We start from the raw sequence: 27,646 nt of genomic DNA, 5'->3' as shown, positions 1-27,646 counted from the left end.
TCAAGGCCTTTGCTGGAAGCCACGTATCCTTCCTCTGAACTTACACCACCTCGTCTCAAGTGTGTCTATCATTTCCTACCTGCTATTATAGGGGCTTGTGAACGTATCTTAACTCCTCTGTTCTAACTGCCTTAGGGGCAAAAACCCTGTTTTATTTCTGTTTGTGTCCCCCCACCCCAGTAGCTGTTTCCCCCCAGGTGGGGGTCAAGTTCAAATCACACAAACTGCACAGCATGTACAATACCTTCACTTTATTCCAGTCTCCCCAGCTGTCTCCCAACCCTTGCACAAAGGCAGAGAAGCAAACAGAAGTCTTTAAGGTTACATTTCAATGAGTCTGAGAAGAAACCAGATTCTGTAAGCAGAGCACCAGAAAATAAAGAATGCTGAATCACTATATGTGCGATGACTGTCAGGAACTGGCCTGAAGGGTTCTATGGGCGTGAGCCGCAGGGAAGTAGCCCTTTCGGCATCATCTCGTGCTGTTTCTGCCCAAACTCCAAGCAGATAAAGGGGGTACTCTTCTCTCTGACCTTTTCCACGGCTTACTGTCAACCTGCCCAATGTCCCATGTTAGGAGAGGTGCTAAACAGCTTCAAACGGCATGCCACTCGGGCAGACCACCACCTTGCCATTAAAAGGGCACAGGGCTCTGTGGATAAAGAGAAAGGTGCCCATCAAAGAATGCTGTATGAAAAAATACTGCAGGCAGGCACACCAGCTGCACCTGAGAGAGAACTTGGGAGCATGCAAGGAGATGAGCAACTGGTAGCTCTTCTCCCCAGGGATTTGGGGGGTTTACGGTTATTCAAGCTTTTTAAAAGTTTTTGCTCTAAACTCTGTGTCTATTTAAAACGTACACTTGAAGCCTCACCATGTGTTTAGAACTTCTGCTTTTCTCTAGGGTATCTGTCATCTGTGGCTCCTTGAACAGTCTGCATGGAAATAAGTCTAGGACCCCCTCCTCGATCAGCAAATGGCTTGTTTCTTCCCTAGGCTTCTTTGACTGTTTACAAGGCCACTGGAATGATAAGGGACCCAGGAGGAAGCGGGTGGGGGAGAGGGAGAGAATACAAAACAGAAAACCAGGAAGCTGCCCTATTTTAAGAAATCTAAATCCAGTCCTACGAAGAAGAAACGTCTGCTGATTTCGCCACCCTCGGAGTCACAGAAGGGTGGGTGTGCTCTCACAGAACCAGCCGGAGGAGACCTAAGCTCAGAAGAAACGCACTGCAAGGAGAGAGTTATCGGCTGGGGAGTGCGTGGAAGGGCCCGGGCTCCAGGCCGCCTCACTCGACCTTCCGCAGGTGGCGAAAGCTCCGCACCGTCCTGTCCACGGCGTCATCCATGCTGACCAGCGGCCGGTAGCCCATGACCTTTTTGGCTTTCTCACAGCTGTAGTAATGGAACGTGCCAGCCAGCGCGACCCGCATGGGCGTGAAAGTGGGCTGAAGCTGGGCTATGGGACTGATTACCGTCACCAGGAGGGACAGCAGGAGGGCCAGGTAGTAGGCCACCCAGTAGGGGATGTGGTACTTGGGGGCCTCGTAATTGAGGCCTGTCAGGATGCGGGACAGGAAAGTCCAGAAAGGGATGGGCTCATCGTTGGTGATGTGAAAAGCCTGCAGGGGGGAAGGAGAAGTTAGGAACTGCTCTCCAGCAGGATGGGGCGGCAGGCCATGCTTGGAGCTTGGAGCTCAGCCAGGACCAATATTTTGAGAAACCAGTGGCCACTCCCTGCCTGCCCGCCCCAGTTCCTTTGCAAGGCAGCTCGAAAGTGAGGCGGTTATTAAGCCTACACAGGCCGCAGGCTGCAGGCAGCTTTCAGGCGATGACAGGACTTCAAGGGAAGCTTAGATTGCACTTGGGAAGGTACGTTTGTTAATTTACTAATTGTGTTAATCACGGTAACTGCAGTAAATCATCTTATCTTCAGATGCAACGAACGGGCCATATGACATTTCTGAAACGTGCCGCCACACTGAGAGTTACGGGAGGGGGAAAATGGAGAAAAAAATGAGCCCAAATACGGGGGATTCCAAAGGTCGGAGTGAGAAACAAAGAAGACGGGGGCCCTAGGAGTGGGAGTGAAAGGAGCCCGCGTGCGCTCTCTCATCTCTGCGTGAGAGCTGACCTCACCCCACCAGAGGGGCTCAACCGTGGCCCAGTGGGATCCTAGAGCAGCTTTGCCAGGATGCAGGGTCACAGAAGCCACTTGCCAGTGGGTCCAATCACTGGGAGGAGAATTGTGAAGGCAGGCGGACACACAGGGGCAGGAAATGGTGGGCCAGCTGCTGCCGAGCAGGTAGAAGCAGGAAGAAGCAGGTGCCTTACCTTCCCACCCAAGGCTGTGTCTCTGGAGAGGTGCTCTGCAGCCAGGATGTGTCCGTGGACCACGTTTTCCACGAAGGTGAAGTCCACCAAGTTCTCCCCGTTCCTGCATGTGCACAAGGAATGGGTTCCCTGCGCCGGGGGAGAACCTGGTAGAGCCCCTGCACGTGGACCCAGGGCCAGGACCCGCCTTGGCAATGCCAGCCCCTGGCACACCTGGGCATCCATAACAGTTGAAGATGGGCAGGAGGCCAGGGCTCCTAGGCCCTCAGGGCCAGTGGGATATTTAAGGGCCCACCAATGAATCTGCAAGTCCCATGCCCCGCCTGCCCCGTCCCAGTGTGGCCAACACTGGTATTGTCGGCTCTGGGCTCTAACTAGGGCAGCAGCTCTGAACTCCCTCCAGGGCACTCTGGGCTAATGCCTTTCTCTGGCCTCAGAGTTTTCTACTGTCTCTTTCAAATCCCACAGCAGGAAAGCCAAGTGAAAGGCAGGGAGGCAAAGTGGCAAGGCACAGGGATAAATGGGGAAAGAAAGGGAGAAAAGAGAAGGAAGAAAGGAAGGGAGGAAGGGAGGAAGGGAGGGAGGGAGGAGGGGGGAAGGAAAGGTATACTGGGGACACAGTCCCAGTCTCATCACCTGCAGCAGCCCTCCCACTTGCACTTGCCCAGAGGAGGAATGTGAACACCTACCCCCGCCTTCCTAGATGCAAGGAGAGCGGAGGGCTTGGCCCTTAACCCTGGGCCAATTGTTTCCCCTCTGAGCCTGTTTTCGCAGCCTACCTGAGAGGGTTCATGGGGCACAAGAGTGTCCTGCCACAATCCGCGTCTCCCTGGAACTCGTGACTCTGGCCTTATCTGGAGATAAGGTCTTTGAATATGTAATTACTTTAGACAATGTCACACTGGTGTAGGGTGGGCCTTAAACCCAATGACTGGTGTCCTTATAAGAGGAGGGACGTTCGGGTACAGACACACAGAGGAAAGAACGTCACATGAAGATGTAGGCAGAGACTGAAGTGACGGGTCTACAAGCCCAGGGACGCCAAGGGCTGCTGGCAGCCACCTGAGACTGGGAGAGAGGCCTGGAACAGACTCTCCCTCAGAGCCTCCAGTGGGGCCAACCCTGCCCACACCTGGATTTTGGAGTCCTGGCCTCCATCACTGGGAGTGAATCCATTTCTGTCGTTCGAAGCCTCATTTGTTGTGGCAGCCCCAGGAAATGAGCAGCGGGCAGCAGAGAAGGCCACGTAAGGCAAGAGCCGACTGTGTCCAGGGCGGGGGGTGCGGGGAGGAGAGCAGCAACTTACCCGATCATGAACTTCATCTTGCCTTTCCTGGCCGCCTCGATGAGAATGGGGACCAACTGGGGGTCCCTTGGGCCAAAGATGCCATGAGGGCGGATGGCTGTGGTTATGAAGTTCTGGCCAGGATCGTTGGCACCCAGTACCGCCTGCGGGAGAGCAGAGGGACCATGTGGGCTGCAGACATGCTCCCCAGGGGACAGGACCTTGCACAGGGGCATGGATGCCGCCCACCGCCCCGGGCTACAGACTCACGTCAGTGACACTTACAATTCGGGACTACTTCTGTATCCCTTTCCCCACTCCAACACCCAAATCTGAAAACACAGGAGACAGCTGGGTCGAAACCAGTAGAATCTAACAGAAAGGCCTGGGTTGGGGTTTAAACACTAAAATGCATGAATGCAGCAGTTTGTGGAAAATATCTGAGAGATCCAGTTAATGAGTAAGGCTGCTGCCACCAAACCGGCTCCTGACTTGAGCTCCATGTATGTTTCCACCAGTCCTGGGCTGTTGTGCTCAGAACTGAGTACCACCTCCTAGGAAGGGACTCTGATGAAGCCAACTGGGCTGGAAGAAGGGGCTGAGAAGGGAGAAGGTCTGGGAGAAACAGGGCAGCAACTCAGTAGCTAAACAGATGGACCAACATGTCGGGTGAATCCTCAGAGCCATGTTCTGTGTGGCTTAATGTACAAGCTAGAACTTAAGGGCTTCAAGTACAGAGAAACAAGTTTTGTCTCAAAGGGAACAAAACTTCCCAAAGGATCAGATAGGTGGTTGTTAAAAATGGGGACCACGATGGTACTACTGCCAAGGCTGTGTGCTGCTGAAACGAGATGGCCCACCTCACCTAGGATTTCTACTCCGTGGTGGCAAAATCCTCATTCACGTTTCGGTCCAGTGAGCTTAAGCCACTTGTTGACTGTGTTCACAATGATCGGAGTTACCCAAAGGTGGAGCTGCCTCTCCCCTCCCCCCACCAGGCCCTGGTCCCCACAGGGGCAGAGGAAATGACTAAATAAGCCTTCAAATGCCCTCTAGCCGAGGCTCATCTCTGTTACTAAAGAGGAGAAAGCTCTGGGAGTCCTAGATAACACCACACTCCATCTATTATCTGTCAGCACGTTTGAAAGCCGGCAGCAGCTTGACAGCTGCCGCCAACTGGAGGCTCCAGCACAGTTACTGCCAGAGGCGTTTACAGGCTGAGCTCATTTCCAGCAGAGCACCCAAGAGTCAGTGCAAGTGACACGACGATGGTCTGAACCACAGCTGCCACTTGCAGCACCTGAGCCCAGGGGGCGGGAGACCCAGGAGCGCTGGCGGAGGGTGCACGGGGCCCAGTGGAAGCTTTAGCGCTCCTCGGGTCAAGTCTGAGCAGGTGGGAGCTACGTGAGGCTCTCTGTGCTCCAAGGAGCAGGCGGGCAGACCCAGGACTGGAGCTTGCAAAAGCTAGGCCTCCATGCGCTGCACCGGGAAGCCCTTGGGTCTCCCGGCAGATGAGGTCTTTGGGGACTTTCTGGGTTGGAGTAATAGCAAACAGATGGGAGGCGGCTGACACTCAGGCCACGCAGGGGGACTCTGGCCAATCTGGCGTTAAGCTCTGGTTCCATACATACCGGCTGCGAAAGAAAACCTCAGTAGGCGTGGCCCGCTGCCAACAGCTGGGAGAGGCAAACTCACAGCTGCCTGGCTAAGGTGAGCTGCCTGTGGCCGATGAGCATCTATGGCCTACAGTATCGGGTGTCCTCAGGGTAATATTCTCCTGGACGTTAGTCCCGGAGCTGGCTACTGTCACAGTCTCTGCTACTTGGCCCAGACTGCTGCTACAACCAGGTGCTCCCTGGTGAAGCTGGCTTGCCAAGTGGAAAAGTACTTTTCCTTAAAATAAAGTAAGAGCCTTCCATTGTTTAATTTCAAAAAAAAAAAAGGACAGAGGTGCAAGAGTGCCACTAGGAAGGTGTGTTCAAATCAAAACACACTTGAGTGTTTAGCCTGAGTTCTGCCTCCCACTTTGGGTCGTCATAAATTGTCTGATTGCTGGAGCAGTTGAGTAAACTTGCATGGTATACATGTTGAGTGCAGGCTCTAGAGCTGCGCGACCTCAGGAAGCTTCCGAATCTCTCTGCACCAACTGTCCTCCTCTGTAACCTGGTGACGGTAACAGTACCTGCCTTATGGGGTCATTGCGAAGTTTAAATGAGGCAGCTCCTCGTAAAATACAGAGTAGCGTCTGGCCACATTAAGCTATTATGTTATTATTTTTTCTGTTATTATCCTTGAAATTGAATTCCATCCACAGGTTTTACTGCCCAATTTACATATTAGGCATCAGAATACTAACTTCCTATGTTCATAAACATTCTTCTTAAGAATCTAAATTCTGTAGACGTTCATGGACCTCGTTTGTCACTCACTCAACCAGTTCTCAGGTACGTACTCTCTCCTGTAAGATCTTCGTCTCCGTGTAGTAGTCAATGGGTTTCCTGGCATAAGGGAGGTCTTCGGTTCCATTTTTGATGTCGACACCCTCAAAGATGACACTGGCACTGCTGGTTAAAATGAGTTTCTGGCAGAGGAGAACAGAAGATTTAAAACAAATGAGTCAGGAACGATCGCTGTTTAAACACCACGATGGTCAGGTAGGAAAGAGAATCAAATGGCACGTGCTCACAACCCTCGCCCCATACAGATTCCTTACTGTGACGCCTTCCCTTTTCAGGCCTTCTTAAAATAATGCAAAGATCACCATCTTTTGCAGGTATGGGGGTTTGAGACACATTATGGTATCACGCTCTAAAACAGTGAATTTCACATTTCCCCCCCTCTTATCACAACCAAGGGATAGAACAGACTTCCATTATTCATGGTATCTCACTATGGGAGCGATTCTCCATGGGGGAAGGATAGCCCACAAACTTCGAGGGAGATGCCTGTCTGCAAAAGACCCTGGTGATTCTGATCCCAACCTTGGCACGTCAGCACACACGAATGGGCACGTGCGCATGTCCACTGGCGAAATGCTATTTGAAAGGAAGTTGCTTTCTTACGAGGGTTCGTAGCTTCCAGCTATCTGGTTAAGGGCAGCCCATCCTAAACTGAACACCATTAGCTCGAATCACATCTTTATCACTTTTATTCAACAAGGTCCTGGAAGTTCTAGCCAGCATGGTAGGATAAGGGAAACAACAAAGTATAATGATTTGAAAAGAAGAAACAAAACTATTGCCACTTACAGGTGTTGCAAATGTCTACATACAAAGCACTACGAATATACAGAAAATATTAGAGTTCAGCAAAGTTGCTGAGTACAAAATCGGTATACAAAAATTAACTGTGCCCCTACGCAGTAGCAGTTGAAAATGTAATGTGAAAGATATTTCAACCACTAAAAGCAAGGTACATGGAATAAATTTAACAAAAGATGTACAAAACCTTTATGAAGTATAAAGCTCTATTGAAAGACATTAAAGAGAGAGATAAATAGACATGTATATATTTATGGATACGGAGACTCAATATTTGAAAGATATCAATTCTCTCCCAAATTACCTTTAGGTTTGAGGCAATTACAGTAACATTTCCAACAGGCTTTATCAAGGAACTTGACAAGCTGGTTCTAAAATGTATACGAGCAAAGGGCTAAGAATACACATATTCTTTTTTTTAAAATTTTATAAAATATTTTCAATTTTTAAACATCTTTATTGGGGTATAATTGCTTTACAATGGTGTGTTAGTTTCTGCTTTATAACAAAGTGAATCAGCTATACATATACATATGTCCCCATACCTCCTCCCTTGTGCATCTCCCTCCCTCCCACCCTCCCTGTCCCAACCCTCTAGGTGGTCACAAAGCACCGAGCTGATCTCCCTGTGCTATGTGACTGCTTCCCACTAGCTATCTGTTTTACGTTTGGTAGTGTATATATGTCCATGCCACTCTCTCACTTTGTCCCAGCTCACCCTTCCTCCTCCCCATGTCCTCAAGTCCATTCTCTACGTCTGCGTCTTTATTCCTGTCCCACCCCTAGGTTCTTCACAACCATTTTTTTAAAAAATTCCATATATATGTGTTAGCATACGGTATTTGTCTTTCTCTTTCTGACTTAATTCACTCTGTATGACAGACTCTAGGTCCATCCACCTCACTACAAATAACTCAATTTCCTTTCTTTTTATGGCTGAGTAATATTCCATTGTACATATGTGCCACATCTTCTTTATCCATTCATCTGTCAACGGACACTTAGGTTGCTTCCATGTCCTGGCTATTGTAAATAGAGCTGCTATGAACATTGTGGTACATGACTCTTTTTTTTTTCATTTTATTTATTTATTTTTGGCTGTATTGGGTCTTCGTTGCTGTGTGCGGGCTTTCTCTAGTTGCGGCGAGCAGGGGCTACTCTTCACTGTGGTGCGCAGGCTTCTCTGCAGTGGCTTCTCCTGTTGTGGAGCACAGGCTCTAGGCGCGCAGGTTTCAGTAGTTGCAGCATGCAGACTCAGTAGTTGCGGCACACGGGCTTAGGTGCTCCGTGGCATGTGGGATCTTCCCAGAACCAGGGCTCGAACCCATGTCCCCTGCATTGGCAGGCGGATTCTCAACCACTGTGCCACCAGGGAAGCCCCATGACTCTTTTTGAATTATGGTTTTCTCAGGGTATATGCCCAGTAGTGGGATTCCTGGGTCATATGGTAGTTCTATTTTTAGTGTTTTAAGGAACCTCCATACTGTTCTCCATAGTGGTTGTATCAATTTACATTCCCACCAGCAGTGCAAGAGTGTTCCCTTTTCTCCACACCCTCTCCAGCATTTATTGTTTCTAGATTTTTTGATGATGGCCATTCTGCCTGGTGTGAGGTGAAATCTCACTGTAGTTTTGATTTGCATTTCTCTAATGATTAATGATGTTGAGCATCCTTTCCTGTGTTTGTTGGCAATCTGTGTATCTTCTTTGGAGAAATGTCTGTTTAGGTCTTCTGCCCATTTTTGGATTGGGTTGTTTGTTTTTTTGACATTGAGCTGCATGAGCTGCTTGTAAATTTTGGAGATGAATCCTTTGTCAGTTGCTTCATTTGCAAATATTTTCTCCCATTCTGAGGGTAGACAAGCAAGTTCTGAAGAACATGGTTGGGGGAGTGACTTGTCCTACACTAGATACTGAGGTTCATCCTAAGGCAGGGCACAGGGGCCGAGAGAGTTTGAGAGCCGGGAACAGGCCCGCACAGATGGGCTGCATAGGGCGCTGAACAGCGGAGAAAGGATGGATCGTATAACACATGCTGCTGAGCACCAAAACATCCTCTGTCTACTTCAGAACATATACGGACATAAATTCCTGGTGGATTAAGGATTTAAATGTGGGAAGTAACACTTTAAATCTCTGAAAAGAAAAGCACAGTAACCAATCTTTTGATTGCTCTATTGAGAGACATTCCCTAAATACTACATTAAAAAAAACACTTCCTGCACTGTTACCCACTGAGCAATCCTGCCACTTCAGTGCATATACCAGAGCTATGTATATCAAGACGGAGAAATCTCAAAAACATAATGTTGGGGAAAAAAAGCAAGTTGGGGGCTTCCCTGGTGGCACAGTTGTTAAGAATCTGTCTGCTGGGCTTCCCTGGAGGCGCAGTGGTTGAGAGTCCGCCTGCCGATGCAGGGGACACGGGTTCGTGTCCCGGTCCAGGAAGATCCCACATGCCGCGGAGCGGCTGGGCCCGTGAGCCATGGCCGCTGAGCCTGCGCGTCCGGAGCCTGTGCTCCGCAACGGGAGAGGCCACAACAGTGAGAGGCCTGCGTACTGCAAAAAAAAAAAAAAGCAAGTTGCAGGAAGATATATTCAACATGATATTATTTTTACAAAGTTTTAGGTTTTCCTTCTTTTCTTTTGGCCACGCTGCACAGAATGCGGGATCTTAGTTCCCAACCAGGGATTGAACCCACACCCCTGCAGTGGATACACAGAGTCTTAACCACTGGACTGCCAGGGAAGTCCCCTACAAACTTTTATTTTTTAACGTTTTTATTGGAGTATAATTGCTTTACAATGGTGTGTTGGTTTCTGCTTTATAACAAAGTGAATCAGTTATACATATGTCCCCATATCTCTTCCCTCTTGCGTCTCCCTCCCTACCACGCTCCCTATCCCACCCCTCTAGGTGGTCACAAAGCACCGAGCTGAGCTCCCTGCGCTATGTGGCTGCTTCCCACCGGCTATCTATTTCACGTTTGGTAGAGTATATATGTGTATATATATATATGTATATATGTCCATGCCACTCTCTCGCTTCGTCCCAGTTTACCCTTCCCCCTCCCCGTGTCAAAACCTGGAAACAGCTCTGGTGTTCTGACACCTGCTACAGCACAGACGAACCCTGCAGATGTTACACTAAGTAAAGTAAGTCAGACACGAACGGCCACATGTTGTTTGATGCCACTTCTATGAGGCCCCTAGAGTCAAATTCACAGTGACAGGAAGCAGAATGGCGGGCGCCAGGGGCGAGGGGAGGAGAGAGTTGTGTTTAATTGGCACAGATTTCAGCTGGAGACGGACGATGGCGGTGCTTGCACAGCAATGTGAATGTGCTTAATGCCAGTGAGCTGTACACTGAAAAATGGTTAAAATGGTAAATTTTATGTTTTATATATATTTACATTATATATATATGTATATTTAAGCCACAATAAAAAAAATACAAGCAATTTCTAAATTGTGTAGCTCTTTAACCAAGACTAATAAAGCTTAGGGTCCTCAGATGGTCTGTTCAGATGCTCAGCAGGTCCTAGGGCTGAATTTCTAGGCTCTTCACAACACTTTAGGAAGCAAGCCTGGCGAGGCACAGGAAGAGAACAAGAGCCCTGGTCCCCACACACTTGGAAAGGGCCATCACACGCTCCCGACAGCACTCGTTCCAGCTTTCCCCTTACCTGAACCCCAGCCTCTTTGCAAGTTTCAATGACATTCTTGGTGCCAACGTAATTCACTCTGTAAAAGAGTTCCTTGTTGTTACTGGATGGTGGGGGCGATGCGCAGTGGAAAACTGTGCTTACACCTTTCAGAGCTGGGTACAGATCCTGGAGAAGCAAACAAAGACAAAAAAAAAATCCCTCCTGCTTTAGACAAGTAAACATCCTCCTCACATTACCACTCTCCAATCTGGGGCATGTAGGTGTCTTGCCCTTTAATAATTCTACAATCAACACAGAAATACATTCTCACTGTAAAAGAGTCAAACAACACGTAAGTACACGGCACAGAAACCATATTGTCCCTTTAACCACCCCCCTCCCCATTACCTGGGCCCAAATAAAAACTGGTTTGGGGCATGAGAAGCCTGTGGGATCCAGAGAAAGGCAGCATCTTTGCCTTTGCGCCTCATGGGTGGTGGGTGGGTGGGGTACAATTCAGGGCACCTGCAGTTAAAGCTCCTGGGGAAGATGAGCCCATAGATACACATTATGAATCATATGAAAAGACAGTGTAAATACCCAATACACAGCAGCATTCCTTTCCGTGAAACTAGACATAAAACAGTAACCTGAGACAAAAGCATGTACGTTTAATTTATTGCTACAGGGAAGCAGAGCTCCTGAGATCGACGGCTGATTGCAGATCTGGGGCAGGAAACAGACAAGATGAGCCAGGAACACCTTGTCGCACCAGAAAATAATTCCTGTTAAAAGGACTCGAGAGCCAACTTGAAGACGCTCCCACTGGCCAAAAAGGAAGGGACAATTTGATCCCCAGTGTGAGTAAGAATTCCTTTTGCAAAGTGGCAAATAAAGGGAAAGAGTCAAGCATTTAATCTGCACAAGGTACAAAGATTTGAGCTAAGAAATAAAGAGAGAATAATAGCATGTCACCATTTTGTGAAACCTTAACTGAGTAATAAGATCTAGGAATGATCAATAGATACTAACATCACCAAAAGAAAGACAACCATGAATTATGTGCCTAGATCCACCGATTATTAGCATTTTGCCACAATTTTCTCTATGTAGACATGATGTTTTTCCTTGAAACCATTTGAGAGTAAGCTGTAGACATCATGCCACTTAGCCTCTCAAGTCTTCACCAGGCACCTCCTAAGAACAAAGACATCCCCTAAATAACCACAAAACATTCATCGTATGCAAGAAATGTAACAGATAGGATACTCCTACGCAATCATTAGTCTCTATCCAAGCTTCCCCAACTGTCCCAATAATGCCCCCTCAATTTGGATTAGTCTTTTAGATTTAATACTTTTGGCAAGAACATCACACCAGTGACATTATGACCTTCTCAGGGCATCACCCAGTCTGTCCCATTGTTGGTGATGTTGATCCAATCATTTGCTTAGCGGGATGGCTGCCCGATTCTGGCCATCAAAAAGGTACCTTTCCCTCTGTGTAATCCACTACTATTATATTTGGTGAGGCTCAAAATGTCCCAGATTTGGCCAGTGGAGGCTCTTCAAATTGGTTCCTGTGTCTTTTTGACATATTCTCATTAGTTTTTGAGTACGTCCTTAATTTTGTCCTAAGAAAATATTCCAGGCTCACCTTGTGCTACCTACCCTGCCCCAGAGTCCTGCATAGGCTATTTTCCCAAGAAGCCCGGGTTCCTATTATGGGCGGTGGTGTGTAGAAAGCAAAATCTGAGCACCAGGTGTGCTTATGGCTGTTGGGTATCAATCCATGATGCCCCAACGGAAAAAAACCAAACCAGAACCAGATGCAGTCTTTACTCCACTAGAAATATAATACAAAGCATAGATATGACTTCACACTTTGTAGTAGCCACATTAAAAAAGGAAAAAGTGGGAATTCCCTGGCGGTCCAGTGGTTGCGACTCTGCGCTTCCGCTGCGGGGCGGCGGGGAGGCCTGGGTTCAATCCCTGTTCGGGGAACTAGGATCCCGCGAGCTGTGTGGCACGGCCAAAAAAATTAAATAAATAGAAGTAAAAAAATAAAAAAACATAAAAAAGTAAAAAGAAACAGGTGAAAATAATTTTAATGTATTTAATATAACCTACACGGACATGTTCAACAACACCACGGGGATGAAATCTGCAAGATCCAGACCATGGTTTATGATAAACGTCCATCATTCAATGAACAATCTAAAGCTTTAAAATGCGAAAGGGAACTTCTAAATGAAGAGAGACTTAAACATTTCAGTCCCGTCCTGCCCCTTCAGTTGACTGCAATATTCCTCAACCTTTTTGCTTCCTTATTTGGAAAGACAACTATACAAAAACATTGTGAGACATTCAGAGATATCTCAACACTGGTTAGAAATTAAGCAATTGTCAATATGTTTTAGGTGTGGTCATGGAGTTGTGTTTTTTCAAAGGATTCTTATCTTTTAGTAACAAATAACTGAAATATTTACAAAAAAAAAAAGACAAGATGTCTAGGTTTGGCTTTAAAATAATCTGAGGGTGGGGAGGGAATACAGATGAAACAGGCCTGGCTGTGAGTGTATATGGAATAGAGAGAATCTATAAAATATTATAAAGACAGAAGGAGAAAGAACACATGGAGGAGAGACTAAGAGACGTGTGGAATATAACGAAAGACTTTACTGTATGTCCAGTAAGGCTTCCAGAAAGAATGCGGGGAGAGTCAATATTTGAAGAATTTTCTCAAAATGAGGCCCACTAGGTGCTGAGTGGGATTCAAAAAGAAAACTAAAATTCAGACCTAGAGATACTCTCTACAGACCATAAAGGACAAAAAAGAAAATCCTAAAAGTCATGAGGAAAACGCAGCTGACCTACAGAGGAACGATGCTGAGATTGAGCGATGGGGGGAAAATTGTGAAACGAGAACTCCACCTGCAGCCAAACTAGACAAACAGAGACAGTTTCGGGCATGAAAGGACTCAGCGAGTTTACTGTGCACAGATATGCGCTGGGGGGATGCTACAGGAAATGCTTCAGCAGGAAGAGGAAGGAACCTGGGAGAGAGACATGGGATAGGAGAGGTGCTGATGGGTGGAGACTTCAGTCGATCCCTCCCTCGTCCTTCCCCGTCTTCAGGGTGAAGAAAATCTGGAAGCGAAATACTGGCAACGATGGCGTGGGAGTTGTGGGGGGAGCGGTTTGGAGGGGAGCTGAAGTTTGCTAAGGAGCCTGTCTCCTTTGAGGGGACACGTCAGTGATCAAATGAGACCATATCCCTGCCATCACGGAGGGTCCATTCTCTGGGTGGGGGGCACAGATACCTAAGTTTACACAGAGTATATCAGCTAGTGCCAAGTGTTACACAGAAACAAAGCGGAGTAAGGGAGATCCAGAGGGGCTGGATGCTTAGCATAAGGTGCTCAAAGACTTACAGGAATTTCCCGAACAAGCTCTGTAGTTCACAAAGAGCACTCCTGACAGAAGGAGCAGCGAGTGCAAAGGTCCTGAGGCAAGAACTCAGTTGGTGAGTTTGAGAAGCAGTAAGGAGGCCAGTGCACCTGGACAGGAGCAATGAGGGGGAGTGTGGGAGCGGGTGAGGTCGGATCACGCAGGGCCTTGTGGGTGATTATTCAGGTCTGTATGTTTGCTATAAATAGGACTGGACACTCCTGGAGGCTTCTGAACAGAGGAGCCCTGAAGTCTGATTTATGCATTAAAAGGGTGGTGGCTTGGACCAGGGTGGTAATGGAAGGGGTGAGGAGCTGATGGATCGGAGATCTACTTTGAGAGTGGAGTCAACAAGATTTGGTGATGGATGGGATCGAGGGTACGGAAGAGAAAGGAATCAAGGATAAATCTAAAGTTTCTGGCCAAAGCAATCCGAAAGACAGAGTGGGCATTTATCAAGATGGTGAGGACTTTACTAGCAGCAGGTTGGCTGTGCTGGGGGAGGGGGCCGGCTTGTAGCAGGGAGCCAGGAGCTGAATTTAGATACAGCACAAAGAGAGATAGCCAGCAGGCAGCTGGACAGACACGAGGCTGGAGATCTCAAGCTTGGAGCTTAGTAGCTTCTAGACTATTTAATCTGTGAGCCGGAGTGGATTCACCAGGACACTAAGTGTGCTTGGAGAAAAGAGATCTAAGGAGTAAGCCCTGGATCCTGCCAAGTTTAGACATTACAGAGATAAGGAGACTGAGGAGGGGCAATTGGTGAGGCAGGAGGAGAAGTGAGCGGGTGGTGAGTGAAGAAACTATCAGGTGCCGCGGAAGGGTCCGGGCAGATGAGAAGCACGGTGTGGCCACCAGATCTGGTCGCTTCCAGGTCCCTGGTGGCTGTATCAGTGGCTGTTAGGTGAAGACCTAGCTGGAGTGCTGCTATGAGACAATGGAGGGAAGCAGTCAGAGGTGCTGAGAACAAATTGCCACAAGGGGAAAGTGGCACAGTAGCTAAAGCCGCATCAGGGCGTTCTGTTTCCTTAAGATGGTGACGCTGTGCTGAGGGCTGCGATCTGGTAGGACAACTTGCTGATCAAGGAGAGAGGGTGGAGAATCCCTAGAGGAATCACCAAGCAGGGAAGAAGACACGGGCTCTAGCTGGTGCCTGGGCCATTTCCAGGGCTAAGCACGTGAAGCGTGTAGGTCTGTGGATATGGTGCCGGAAGGTACATGGGTCGCTTGAAGAGCACGACCGTGAAGAAAGAGGCAACAAGCTTGTGTTTTCTTCTCCAGCCCCGTCTGGCTGCATAGACACCCCACGGAGGTAGAACTGGATTTAACCAGGGCTGGGGTTTAACCCAGGAAGTACAACACGATGGGGAGGTTTATGTGTCCATTTTTCCAGCAGACACTAGTCCAGGGGCTGCTCTGGAGATATTCTGTAGCTGTGGTTAACATCTACAATCAGTTGACTTGAAATCAAAGGAGACTGTCCTTGATAATCTGGGTGGGCTTCATTCAATCAGTCGAAAGGCCTAAGAGTAAAAGCTGCGGTTTCGGGAAGAAGAAAACCTGCCTCAGGACTGCCTGGGCTTGCAGCCTGCCGGCCTGTCCTGCAAAGTTCAGACTTGCCAGCCCCCACGATCCATGTCTCCCTGGTTATTTCTCTGGACAACTCTGACTGATACATACAATGAGGGCTGAGAATCATGCAGGAGGAAGTCAGCCATAGACTTGACAGCAGGGAGGCTCTGAATGGGGTGCGGGATAGTGGGAAACGGCCAGATGCCTGGGTGGGTCACAGACCTGGTAGAGTGGAGGTCTTAGAGGCTGTGAACTGGAAAGATAGGAGCTGGGGCTCACAGTGCAACACCTGTAAGTGAGATCACGGAGAGGACACACTTACTGGGGACGACCGAGGTCCGGGTCTAGGGAATGACAATGGGAGTGGCGGCCAAGGCGAGGGTACTGGCAGGATCATAGGTGTGAATACTGAACTTGCCAACAATTACGATGAGGTTGACCTTGGCCAGGAGCTAAAACCACTGAGAAATGAGATGGGGTCACCTGGGAAAGGGAGAGGGTGGCTGTGGATCGTGGCCACAAGGAAGGGTACGAGGGTATGTACAGCCTGCTGGTATTACCTTCAAAGCTGGAGGGAGCTCGAGTCAGGGTGAGAGAAGCAGTGATGATGAACAAGGAAGACTTCTACCCCATCTCCAGGCCCACAGGTGGGGAGGGTTGGGTAAGGAAGACAGCCTGGAATTTGACAGGGCTGCAGGGGAAGCCATGGCCTTAAAATCCAAAACAAACAAATAAACGAACTATAGCCAACGATGCCAAAGCCGAGAAGAAGAGCCCAGTGACAGGCTGAAGGAAGCCACTGTGATACATACAACATGCGAAGGACTGTCTCAAATAGAAAGGAATTACACATCCCTAGGAAGAACAAGGTAAAGCCAAAGACTAATGAGCGAAGGTCAGCGACACGCATTTCACAGAGGAGGGTCAGGAAAAGGCGTGGCGCCTAGCCACCCGTGCAGGGGGCACATGTGACACTAAGCGTCACTGAGGTAGCACTTCACACTCTCCAGAAGGGCAATACCAAAACGTCTAAGAATACCAAGTGCTGGCAAGGACATGAGCAATGGGGATCCTACCACACGGCTGCTGTGAGCTTAAGTGACAAAGCAGCCTTGCTGAGCAATTTGGCAACATCTTAAAATTCAAAATATTAACACCCTTATAACTCGGCTAAATCCTGAAAACATTAAGGGAAAGAAGTCAGTCACAAAACGACAAATATTATGATTCCACTTATGTGAAGTGTCCAGAATAGAGATGGGAGATGTATGGTTGCCAAGGGCTGGCGGCGGTGGGGAGGACAGGAAACGGGGAATGACTGCTAGCAGGCCTGGGGTTTCCTTTTTGGGTGGTGACAATGTTCTGGAATTACATAGCGGTGAGGGACGCATCACTTTGTGAACAGACGAACAACCACTGAATTGTACACTTTAGAAATGTGAAATTTCTGGAATGTGAATTATATCTCAATTAAAAAAAAAAACTCCAGCAATTGCACTTTTGGATATACACTCTGGGGCCACAGTCGGCACACTATGGCCTGCGGACAACTTTTTGTAAATAAAGTTTTATTGCTACTCAGCTACACCCACTCATTTATGTATTGGCCACACTTGCCTTCGAACTACCAGGGCAGAGTGGAGTAGTAGTGACAGAGATGACAGTTACTCATTCTCACTAGTAACAATGTGGGTGTGTGTTAAATTCTTTCCTATAACTTCACAATTTTTCAAAAAAACTTTTGTTTTAGAAACAACAACTTGGCTGGCCTCTGAGCAGCGTAAGTCTGGTAGTCTCCCTTCAGGGGCCTGGGGCAATCGGCAAGGCTGGGTGGTCTGTTACCTGTTGGCTGCAGAGGTCGCCCAGGAAGAACTGCACGCGGGGATCGTCGAACCCTTGCCGAATGTCAAATACGTTGACAGCGTAGCCTCTTGCCAGCAGCTGCTCCACCATGTGCTGCCCCAGGAACCCAGAGCCTCCGATCACTGTGCATTTCATGGCCTGCAGAAAGGGAGGGATGGCAGTGGGGTACGGGTGTGCTGAGAACTATTAAGAGTCTGGACTCACAGACCATGAGCCACTGCGATGGCAGGTCCATCTCTTAGTTTGAAACTGTTCTTGAGCCAAGTTGGAAGCTTCATATAATTCTGGTGTCCTATCACCAATGCCAACCTTCTCTCCTGGGATCAGGAGAGGCGGGATAGCAAATGATACTGAGGCCGACTTTGGTGAGACTGGATGACCTGAGGGGAGTTCCCTGGCGGTCCAGTGCTTATGACTCGGTGCTTTCACTGCCGCGGCCCAGGTTCAATCCCTGGTCGGGGATCTAAGATCTCACAAGCTGCACAGTGTGGCAAAAAAAAAAAAAAAAAAGTGACACCTTCTTGTTCCCAATAGCTGATCCATGGGCACTTCTAAGGCAAAAAGCAAACCAACCAACCGACCAACCACACACATGAATGGAAAAACAGAACAAATCAAAACGTGCCACCCACTCAATTGACAGTGTGCACTTAAAATATCAGAAAGGAGAAAGCAGAGTCTTCTTACTTCTTACAGAGTCTTCTTACTTCTACTTACAGGGCAAAGTCAGCCCCCTTTGCTCCCCAACCACTATAGGGCTGGCTGTGTGGCTTAGGACTCGTCACCTAACCCCTTCTCGCCTTAGCACATCCATGTAAGACTGTGCTTTTGTCTGATGGGATCTCCTGGTGGGGTTGCAGGGAGGATGGGTGAGCTGTTCATCAGCCAGGCCCAGGGCTTTGCTTCCCCTTCTCTGAGCTCTGAGGAAGTTGTTGAAAAATTAGGGGAGAGCTATGGTGTTTACATTTCAGTTTCTGCAACACATGCACTCTTGGCTAAAGTCCAACTCTGGTAATTGGGGATAAAGGAAGGACAGTGCACCACATGCAGGCACTTGAATATTCTGACTCCAGGGAGTCGATGCAAAACTGTAGCTGGTGTATGCTGATGAAGCTGGCTACAAGGGGCCCAGATGGAGGCCCTGGTATATCCCTCCTCCCTGGGGTCTTTGTAAAACCATATCTGGGCTTCCTTAAGATGACAAACCCCCATTCTTCCCTGAGCTCATGTACAGTAAATCAAAGTTGGGGATGAAGTAGAGATCGTAAAGAAATTCTGCTCCTGATTAAAAAACCAACCAACCAACCTGCTATGTATGCCCTAAATGCCTGTATAACTGAGACATGCAGGAGACTGCAGGGTGCCAGAGCCTCTTCTACGGCTCTGCCCCTCTCAACCTGTCGTCCCATCTGGAGTGGTATTGTTAGTGGAGTCCACCAGGCCCTCTGTAGACGGCTCTGTAGCGTTAGCATCATTTGTTCAGGCATTCGTAATCTCCTGACAGAGTCAGCCTCACTGTGCCCCCCCCCCGCACCAGATTCTCGTCTATGCTTCGGTTACTGCCATGTACATGTAATCACAGCACGCTACATTATTTGTACCTTTACTAAAATTTCTAACATACCCCCAGGGCATAGGCAAATGAAATTACACAAATCCCACTCGATCCCCCTTTCGGCAACCCCTTATCCTCCCGTTCCCCCCAAGTCAGCTGCACAGGCAAATGCAGTTTTTTAGAATAACTCTGAGCATCCTTGCTTCCCAAGCTATTTTTTCTTGGTTTAGTAAAAATCTGCCTGAGCCCAAAGAGGGTCTGAACTAGACATGTCTAAGGGCATCCCAAAGGATTTCAGAGTCTCTTGTTTATATTATCTGCAATCTCTAGTTACAGTTGTTTCAAAAGGCTGATATGGTCTAATTAAAAACAAATCAAATAACCTTGCTACTATGTCTAGTGCAATCTCGTTTCACGATTTTAAATGTGAGCAATCCGTACTCCTCTCTTTGACAGTGACGTGGATTTTTTTATTATATTGAAATGTTGCACCAATATTGCCTGGGAAGCGTGGGTCAGCAGCTGTGCCACAGAGAGTTTTGTAATGATGAGAACAGAGCTGGCATTTACCCCAGAGAAGTCAGATGTGGGATGGAACCATGGTATTTGGTTACAGGAGATCATGTGAAATAACCACTTAACTTTTCATGGCCATGAAAGATGGCACGGGGCAAGTGGGCCCAGCAGACAGAAGGAATATGCACTAACAAGTAAGAATGAGACTCCAGGCTGGAAACAGGTAGCGAGACTCAAGAATGGGGTACTGCCGGGAGTTATAAAATTGACATCTTGGAGACAGTTTTAAGAATAGGAAAAGGAAAGAGGGGCTTCCCTGGTGGCGCAGTGGTTGAGAGTCCGCCTGCCGAGGCAGGGGACACGGGTTCGTGCCCCGGTCCGGGAAGATCCCACGTGCCGCGGAGCGGCTGGGCCCGTGAGCCATGGCCGCTGAGCCTGCGCGTCCGGAGCCTGTGCTCCGCAACGGGAGAGGCCACAACAGTGAGAGGCCCGCGTACCGCAAAAAAAAAAAAAGAATAGGAAAGAAAGCCATCTAGACATACTATTTCATTGCAATATGATCTTGAGAAAAGAGAATGCTCCAGGTCACTGGGTTTATTCCATCCTTTTCTGTTTTCCCTTGTCTTTAGCCGTGGGCCATTTTCTCAGAGAAGTCTTACACAGAATGTATATATAAGTTAGGGTGAAAGTGTTCTTTCTATTGTAGTACTTTGTGTAACTTTTACTCCCTATAAAGTCAATCAATGAGAACGAACAACCATCCGAATCCGGATTGTTTCTGGTTGCTGAGTAAAGTCCTGGTTCACACAAATAATGAGCTACAGACGGCAAGGAGCTCTGGTGGTTTGTCTGAGCGCTGGAATCTCAGATTTACGCTCAACCACAGAGGCAGAGAGAAGACCTTACTCCGAGCTGTACAGTAAAACCAGGGCGATCTGCTGACCTCTGGCAACCTCCTGGGAATCCCTAATTTACTAACATTTGATATAAACACATTTTTTACCTTGGTGTGATTTCATTTCTGAAGTGTTCGTTCAGCAAAAGTGAATCCAACCCACTCTTTGCAGATCTTTGTGGAAAAATCTCCAAGAGGCCTGACAATTTCTTCAAGTCCCTTCTGACACTTGCGACGCTAGACTTTAGGAGGCCTTGCTACCGCCCTTGTTGGCCCTGGAAAGGCTTCTGCCATTCTACCCAGAAGCACAGTCTAACCTGCTGGAGGCCACGTGAAGGCAAACCGAGGCACCCAGCTGACAGCCAGCAGTTACTGCCATGTGTGTGAGGCTGCCTGGAACATACACCTCAGGGTCCCCATGATAGCGGCTGTGACAGCAAGCCCAGGGGAGACCCACCAAGGAACCCCTGCCCCCTGCTGGGCCGAGCCCAACCTGTAGAATCGTGAACAAAGAAATGGGTGTTGTTTTAAACCACTACATTCTGACAGAGTTTGTTACACAGCAGTAAGTAACTGGTGCCTTAAATAAAGATATATATCTTCTATAAAGAAACAATACTCAACATTGATTGATTTAATAAATGAACCAAATACGATTTTTAACCCATAGCTATGTATCAATGTCTTGTTGGTATGTATGTGTTCGACTTTCCCCTTACCTGGTTTTGGTTAACCCTTTTCGTACTCACTTTTGGAATGTCTTCTGTCAAATGTGTCCATGTGCCCTGGTCTCGCACTGGCTCACCAGCTGCTTGTTCCATTTCAGCTGCAAATTTGGCCCTGTCTGCAGTCAACTTTTCGGTCCTTAAAGACATATTTAGAGACAGACATGTTATATAAACTGAACCATCTTTTAGTTATTAGTGTTCTGTGTGGATGCCCCCCCGCACACGCACACATGGAGTTTTCACAAAGAGCTCAACCACAGCTTCAGCTGCTGGATGAAGCACTCAGCGAACATTCCTGTGATGCAGGCTGCCCTCAGAGAAGGGCCTGACTGGGCCCATAACTCACTGTATATTTGGCTCCAGGCAGAACAGGAAGCCAGTTAAATAATCTCATCCATCAGTTACAATGAAAAGAATATGTCTAACATCACAGCTTTTCCCACAGCACTTCAATTATTGTCTATTTCTCTCGAGTCGATCAGTAGACTAGTAGACTGTGGCAGCGCGGTGGGAAAACGCACAGACCCGGGGAGGCCCAGGTTGCAGTCCTGGCACTGTCGGAAAGTGTATCAATCTGCTTAAGCCATGTCTCTTTGCTGCAGCTCGATAAAGCAGACTCAGTGCTCATCCCCATGGTGCCAGGGCATGGGATGCTGTGAGGAGGAAGAGTAAGAAGAGACAGAGCTCTCCTTGTTGGTGGAATTAAAGCCACCCTGACCACATATAGAACTCAGAGTGTCTGGGGCCACCGGAAACCCTCGGGAAGTGGCCAGAGTGTGGTGGGGACCCAGCAGTTCATAACCAGGAGACAGTAGCAAAGCATGTCAGGTGATAAAGTCCCACAACAAGACCAAACCACTGAACCGCAAACAAAGAGAAGCCGTTCACTTTGGGGTTACAGTGCATTAGGTCTTGATCTGCTTTCTTGGCAGTGGTCAATCTACCTAAGTCACAGATCCCCTAACACCGGCGGGTGGCAAAATCCATGACAAAGAAAGTCTAACTGCTTGCAAAAGGCTAGATTCAGAGAATACTCTTCAGTGAGGAGGTGGCAGGCAGGCAGCCCAATCACACACACACACACACACACACACACACACACACACACACACACACACACTCTCTCTCTGTCACGTGTCCCTGTAGGAGCTGATTTTGTGGCCTGGAAATGGATGTTAGGATCCTCAATGTCTGATGGAGCCATTTTGGGGACACATATTTCTGCGACCACAATGGAAGTTATTAGGAAATATATTTCAAAACTTCATTTTTCACAGAACTTTTTAGAAAGCACGCCAACGAATAAGCGAAGTTCACCTGTAGCTCTAGGCCTATCCCGTCTGCCTTGTACACCATAATCCTCTTTGTGTCGGCAGATGGCCCTGTCATCTGTTCTCCCTAAACAGATGTGGCTGGCGAACATTTTGTCCATTTGGTTCAATGTGCATCTGCCAGGGAACAAGGATCTGGGCACTTGCACCAAGGCCTAGCAAACAGTGTGCCTAGAGGTCCTGTCTGTCTTGCTCACCACTACATCTTGGCCCTCACACGTCCACTGGACTCATGAATACATGGTGTGTGTACGCACCCATGCTTTCTGCTTTCAACCGCGTACACACAGACACCCGCATCTAAGATGCAGGAGCTTCACTGGGGGCAAATGGGTTTGTTATTTTTCTGGTGGTGTTACACTCACCAATACCCACTGCTGGTTTCTTACTCAATCTCTCCTGATACTCAGGGAAGCATGAGGAAATGAGAGGGCAGACAGCATTTGGAGTGCTGTGGTCACAAGCCCAGGGACACCTGGAACCCTCAGAAGCTGGCAGAGGCAGGAAGGATCCTCCCCTAGGGCTTGCGGAGGGAGCCTGGATCCATAACATAACTTTCAAGTAATGCATATACAATTCTCAGCAAACCAGCCTCTTTAAAAACAAAAACAAAATCAAATCTAATTTGTCTCAAATTATATACAAATTATTTTAAAGTTTGTAAATACTTTAAGCCAGATAAGAATTTTGCTGATACTTTAGTGGTCTGTAGAGGCTGGGTACCCAGGTCTAGCCTAGGGAATGAATCAGATCCCACTGGCAGCCCCCCTCCCCTGCAACCTAAATCCCCCATGTGATATATGTTCACGTCCAAATGAACACCAAGAAGAGTTGTGATTTAACAGACATTTCTCTAAAAAAGATATACTTTACAGATGACCAATGAGCACATGCAAGTATGCTCAACCTCCCTAATCGTCAGGGAAATGCAAATCAAAACCACAGTGGGCAATCACCTCATACCTGTTAGGATGGCTATTATCAAAAAAACCCAGAAAACAGAAAATAACAAGTGTTGACAAGGATGTAAAGAAACTGGAACCCTTGTTCACTGTTGGTGGGAACGTAAAATGGCGCAGCTGCTGTGGGAAACAGTATGGTGGTTCCTAAAAATATTAAACATAGAATGACCGTAGGATCAAGCAATTCCACGTCTGGGTACATACTCCAAAAAACTGAAAGCAGGGATTTGAACAGATATTTGTACACGCATGTTCATGGCAGCACTATGAACCGCAGCCAAAAGGTGGAAGCAAGTCAAGTGTCCGTTGATGGATAAACAGATAAAATGGAATATTATTCAGCCTTAAAAACGAAGGAAATTCTGGCAACTATGGAATGGGAGAAAATATCTGCAAAACTTGTATCTAATAAGGAGTTAATCTCCAGACTGTATTAGGAACTTCAAATCAATAGCTAAAAAAGAAAAGAAAAAAAAATCCAACCCAAACTAATAACCTGATTAGAAAATGAGCTTAGGACTTGAATAGACATCTCTCCAGAGAAGACATACAGATGGCCAACAGGTACATGAAAAAATGCTCAATGTCATTAATCATCAGGGAAATGTAAAACAAAACTTCAATGAGATACCACTTCACCCCTGTCAGGATGGCTGTTATCAAAAAGTCAAAAGATAAGTGTTGGCAAGGATGTGGAGAAACTGGAAACTTTGTATACCGTTGGCGGGAATGGAAAAACGATACAGCTACTGTAGAAAACAGTATGGAGGTTCCTTAAAAATTCAAATAGAACCACCAAACCACCATATGATCCAGCAATTCCAATTCTGGGTATATATTCAAAAGAGTTGAAGCCAGAATCTTGAAGAGACATGGGTACTCCTAAGCTCATTGCAGCACTATTCACAACAGCCAACATGCAAACAACCTAAGTGTTCATTGATGGATGAATAGATAAAAAAAATGTGGTATATACACACAACGGAATACTATTAAGCCTTAAAAAAGGAGATTCCACTATATGAGACATGGATGAACTTTGAGAACATTATGCTAAGTGAAATAAGCCAGTCACAGAAGGACAAATACTGCATGATTCCACTTATATGAGGGACCTAAAGTAATCAAACTCACAGAATCAAAGAGTGGAACGGTGGTTGCCAGGGACTGGGGGAGGGGGAAAGGGGGAGTTACTGATCAACGGGCAGAAAGTTTCAGTTAAGCAAGATGAGTAAGCTCTAGAGGTGTGTTGTACCTATTGTACATTCAAACATTTATTAATATGGTGGATCTCATCTTAAGTGTTCTTACAACAATAAAATAAAAATGAAAAGAAGGGACATTCTGACACATGCTACAACATGGATGAACGTAAGCTAAGTGAAATAAGAACCTTGGAGACATTATACTAAGTGAAAGAAGCCAGACACAAAAGGACAAATACTATATGATTCTACTTACATGAGGTCCCTAGAGTAGTCAAATTCATAGACACAGAAAGTAGAAGGGAGGGTGCCAGGGGCTGGGAGAAGTGGGAGAATCGGGAAGTGATGCTTAGTACATATAGAGTTTCAGTTCTACGAGATGAAAAGAGTTCTGGAGACGGATGGTGGTGATGGTTGCACGACAGTGTGAACGCACTTAATGCCACTGAACTGTACACTCAAAATGGTTAAAATGGTAAATTTTCAGTTCTGTCTATTGTACCACACATGCACGCACACGAACAGCTGTAAGTGAGAAAATAAGACCCCAAAGAGCAACGTTCTAAGGTTCACACATCAGAAGCCTCAAGTCTTCTTCCTTTAAAATGATAGGTGTCTGAATTAAAACCAGTACGTATGCCCTTGTTCCTCTATACACACTGGGACAAGGCCTTAGGCTAAAAAGAATCTAGGAAGAGAACCATCTTCTATTAGGGAAACCCAAGCGCCCGGCTCCACTTCTGGGCAAGAGGGGGGAAGGTCACTGATAGGATTAGATACCGAGAGAAGGGAGTGAGCCCATCGCCGCCTTCCTGCTGGGGAGAGTCTCCAGCTAGTGAGTCCTGGGGACAAAAGGACGGGATAGTCTGTCCATTTCGAACCAGATAGAGACAAGTGTTCCTTCCTTTGCGAACGTGGGAGACCAGGCTCTTTGTGAAGCGGAAATCCAGAGCAGCTCAGAGGGGTGTGTTGGGGTAGTTGGGGCCTGGCCTGCTGCTGTCCACAGACTCAGTGCAGGAAGCTAAACTGGGGCCACCGCGAGCTCGATACCCTAGTCTGTGGGAGAACGACGCCAACAACATCCAAGGCTTCCCACCACTTCCCCAGAAGTCTCAATCAGCTCAGTCTTGTCCTTTCATGGATCTGAGGTGTCTCTGTGCTTCTGTCAGTCATTCATCTCTCTGCTGGTCTACTGACTTTTAGGACACAGAAAGGCCCTGATTTTGAATTTGTGGTGGCCACTGACAAAGCCAGCCTGAGAGCTTTAGCTTATGCTGTTCCCTCCACCTGGAATATTCTCCCTGTCCTCTCCATGGTGAGCTGCTCTGCTCAGCTGTCCCCTCTGCGAAACCTCCTCCTCCTCCCCGGGCAAGGTTAGCAGCTTCCTCAGAACAGGTTTCTGTTCTCATTCTAACATAGCACACAGCTTTAGGCTTTCTCCCCGCCACATCTGTCCTGGCCCGCCAGGCTGTGAGCCCCTGGAGGGCCAGCAAGGACCCTGGAATGGAGAGTATGGGTTGAACTGTGCTGCTGCGGCTGGTGTAAGAGGCCTCATCTGTAGAGCAGCGATCCTTCCCACAGACTTCAGAGTTGCTGTAGGGCTGAAAGAAGCCCCAGGGGTAAAAGGGGAGCTGTAACTTGTCAAAAAGTTGTGAAAAAGCACCCTGGTGTCAGCTCACTCACTCATACATTCCCTCATTCACAAGGCCATTGCCAAACAGAACCTTGCACAGCACAGACATTCAGGGAGTCCAGCATCTGGGGTGGGAGTCAGGCTTAGCATAACATTGCAGAAGTGCCTTTGACTTCCGATGAGGGTAAACCCAGGCGGGGAGGAGATCCCTAAGCCAAGTTCTAAGGCCCTGGAGGCGTGAGTCAAACAGAGGGGCTGGCTGTCTGGCTTGTACTCATAGGGAGGCTGCTGCTGAAGGCCTGAAGTGGGAGAGGAGCGAGCAGCAGAGGTGGGAAAGAGAAAAGAAACGGCATTTAAGGGGGAAAATGGATAGAACTTGGAGGCTGGTTAATGGGAAGGGGGCACGAAAAGAGTCAAATATGACTGCAAGGTTTTGGACCTGGTTTATGCTCAAAGAGGAAGAGGGTAAAGGGCAGAAGGTCGGTGAACACTGTCGTTTAATCAATGTCAGTAAACCTCAGGCTTTCTCAGCCTGAGAAACTTATGCTCTGTCCCCTGCCCAGAGGGGAAGCAGGTAAGGGCTGAGAGCACACGTCCCGTTGTAATTCTCCAGGCAGGTCTCACACTTGCAAAACTCCTGTGACTTTGCTTAGGAGGTGTCTCCGCCTGCAATGCCCCTCGCTATCCACCTGGAGTGTTTGGGTGCCAAAAAGAATATATTTTGATGACCTGCTCCCTCTCACGCTCATATCTGCTTCACTCCCTTCCAAGTCCGCTCCCAGGCCTCCAGCTCACTTCCCTGGGCTGCTTTAAGCCAGGCGAGAACTACAGTGATCCTGTCTTGGAACCTACTTGAGAGGCAGGGGGTGCTCTTGAAGGGACACGCTCAAAGAAAGAGCCTCAGCTGCATTTGGCCGCTAACTCCCAGACGTCCGAACCTCTGCGACAAGGCTTGGCACGTCCCTTCCCTTCTCCGGGTCTCAGTTGCCCAGTGAGTACAGTGTCTGCTCCAACACGAAAGGTGACGCTCTTCTCTGGCCTCTCTGACCCTAACTCAATCTCAGGCCGGACCAGAGAGTCCCCGAGCCGGATCGCCCCACCCAACCCTTCCAGTCCTGTCGCCGACACAAGGGCGAGGTCGCAACCCTTACCCGTCCGTAGGCGGCCCCCTGGCTGTCCCCAGCGCGTCCGCAGCCTTCATCCTCAGCGCTCCAGCGGCCTGCAGCCACCCTTTTCTCCCCGCCCGCGTGAGCCGAGAATCTGCCGAGGCTCTTCCACCAAGGGAATTGGCTCTGTTCGGTGCTGGCTCAGCCAGTCGGCGCTCGCGGCGTGATCCTGCCCAATGAGGCCAGGCCGCGAGCGCACAGCCCCCGGCCCTGCGCCGGGAGTTCTTCAGATTAGCCCCACCCAC

The 27,646-nt window shown here is 48.1% G+C and overlaps 1 protein-coding gene across 1 annotated transcript; it reads right to left on the bottom strand.

Moving 5' to 3' along the window:
- Positions 1-243: 243 nt before the first annotated feature.
- NSDHL (NAD(P) dependent 3-beta-hydroxysteroid dehydrogenase NSDHL) lies at positions 244-27,612 on the bottom strand. The gene is made up of 8 exons (XM_079911104.1): positions 27,387-27,612; positions 21,126-21,240; positions 17,390-17,548; positions 10,566-10,712; positions 6,072-6,200; positions 3,641-3,783; positions 2,335-2,437; positions 244-1,622 (listed from the first exon to the last, which is right to left on the bottom strand). Exons 1-8 carry the CDS (start codon positions 27,434-27,436, stop codon positions 1,290-1,292), a joined length of 1,179 nt encoding a protein of 392 aa, XP_079767230.1. The 5' UTR covers positions 27,437-27,612; the 3' UTR covers positions 244-1,289.
- Positions 27,613-27,646: the final 34 nt, after the last annotated feature.

This window comes from Stenella coeruleoalba, assembly GCF_951394435.1.
Source record: "Stenella coeruleoalba genome assembly, chromosome: X".
In the NCBI taxonomy this organism is placed as follows: domain Eukaryota; kingdom Metazoa; phylum Chordata; class Mammalia; order Artiodactyla; family Delphinidae; genus Stenella; species Stenella coeruleoalba.
The sequence above is the reverse complement of the archived record's forward strand: the minus strand, read 5'-3'. Positions and strand labels throughout refer to the sequence as shown.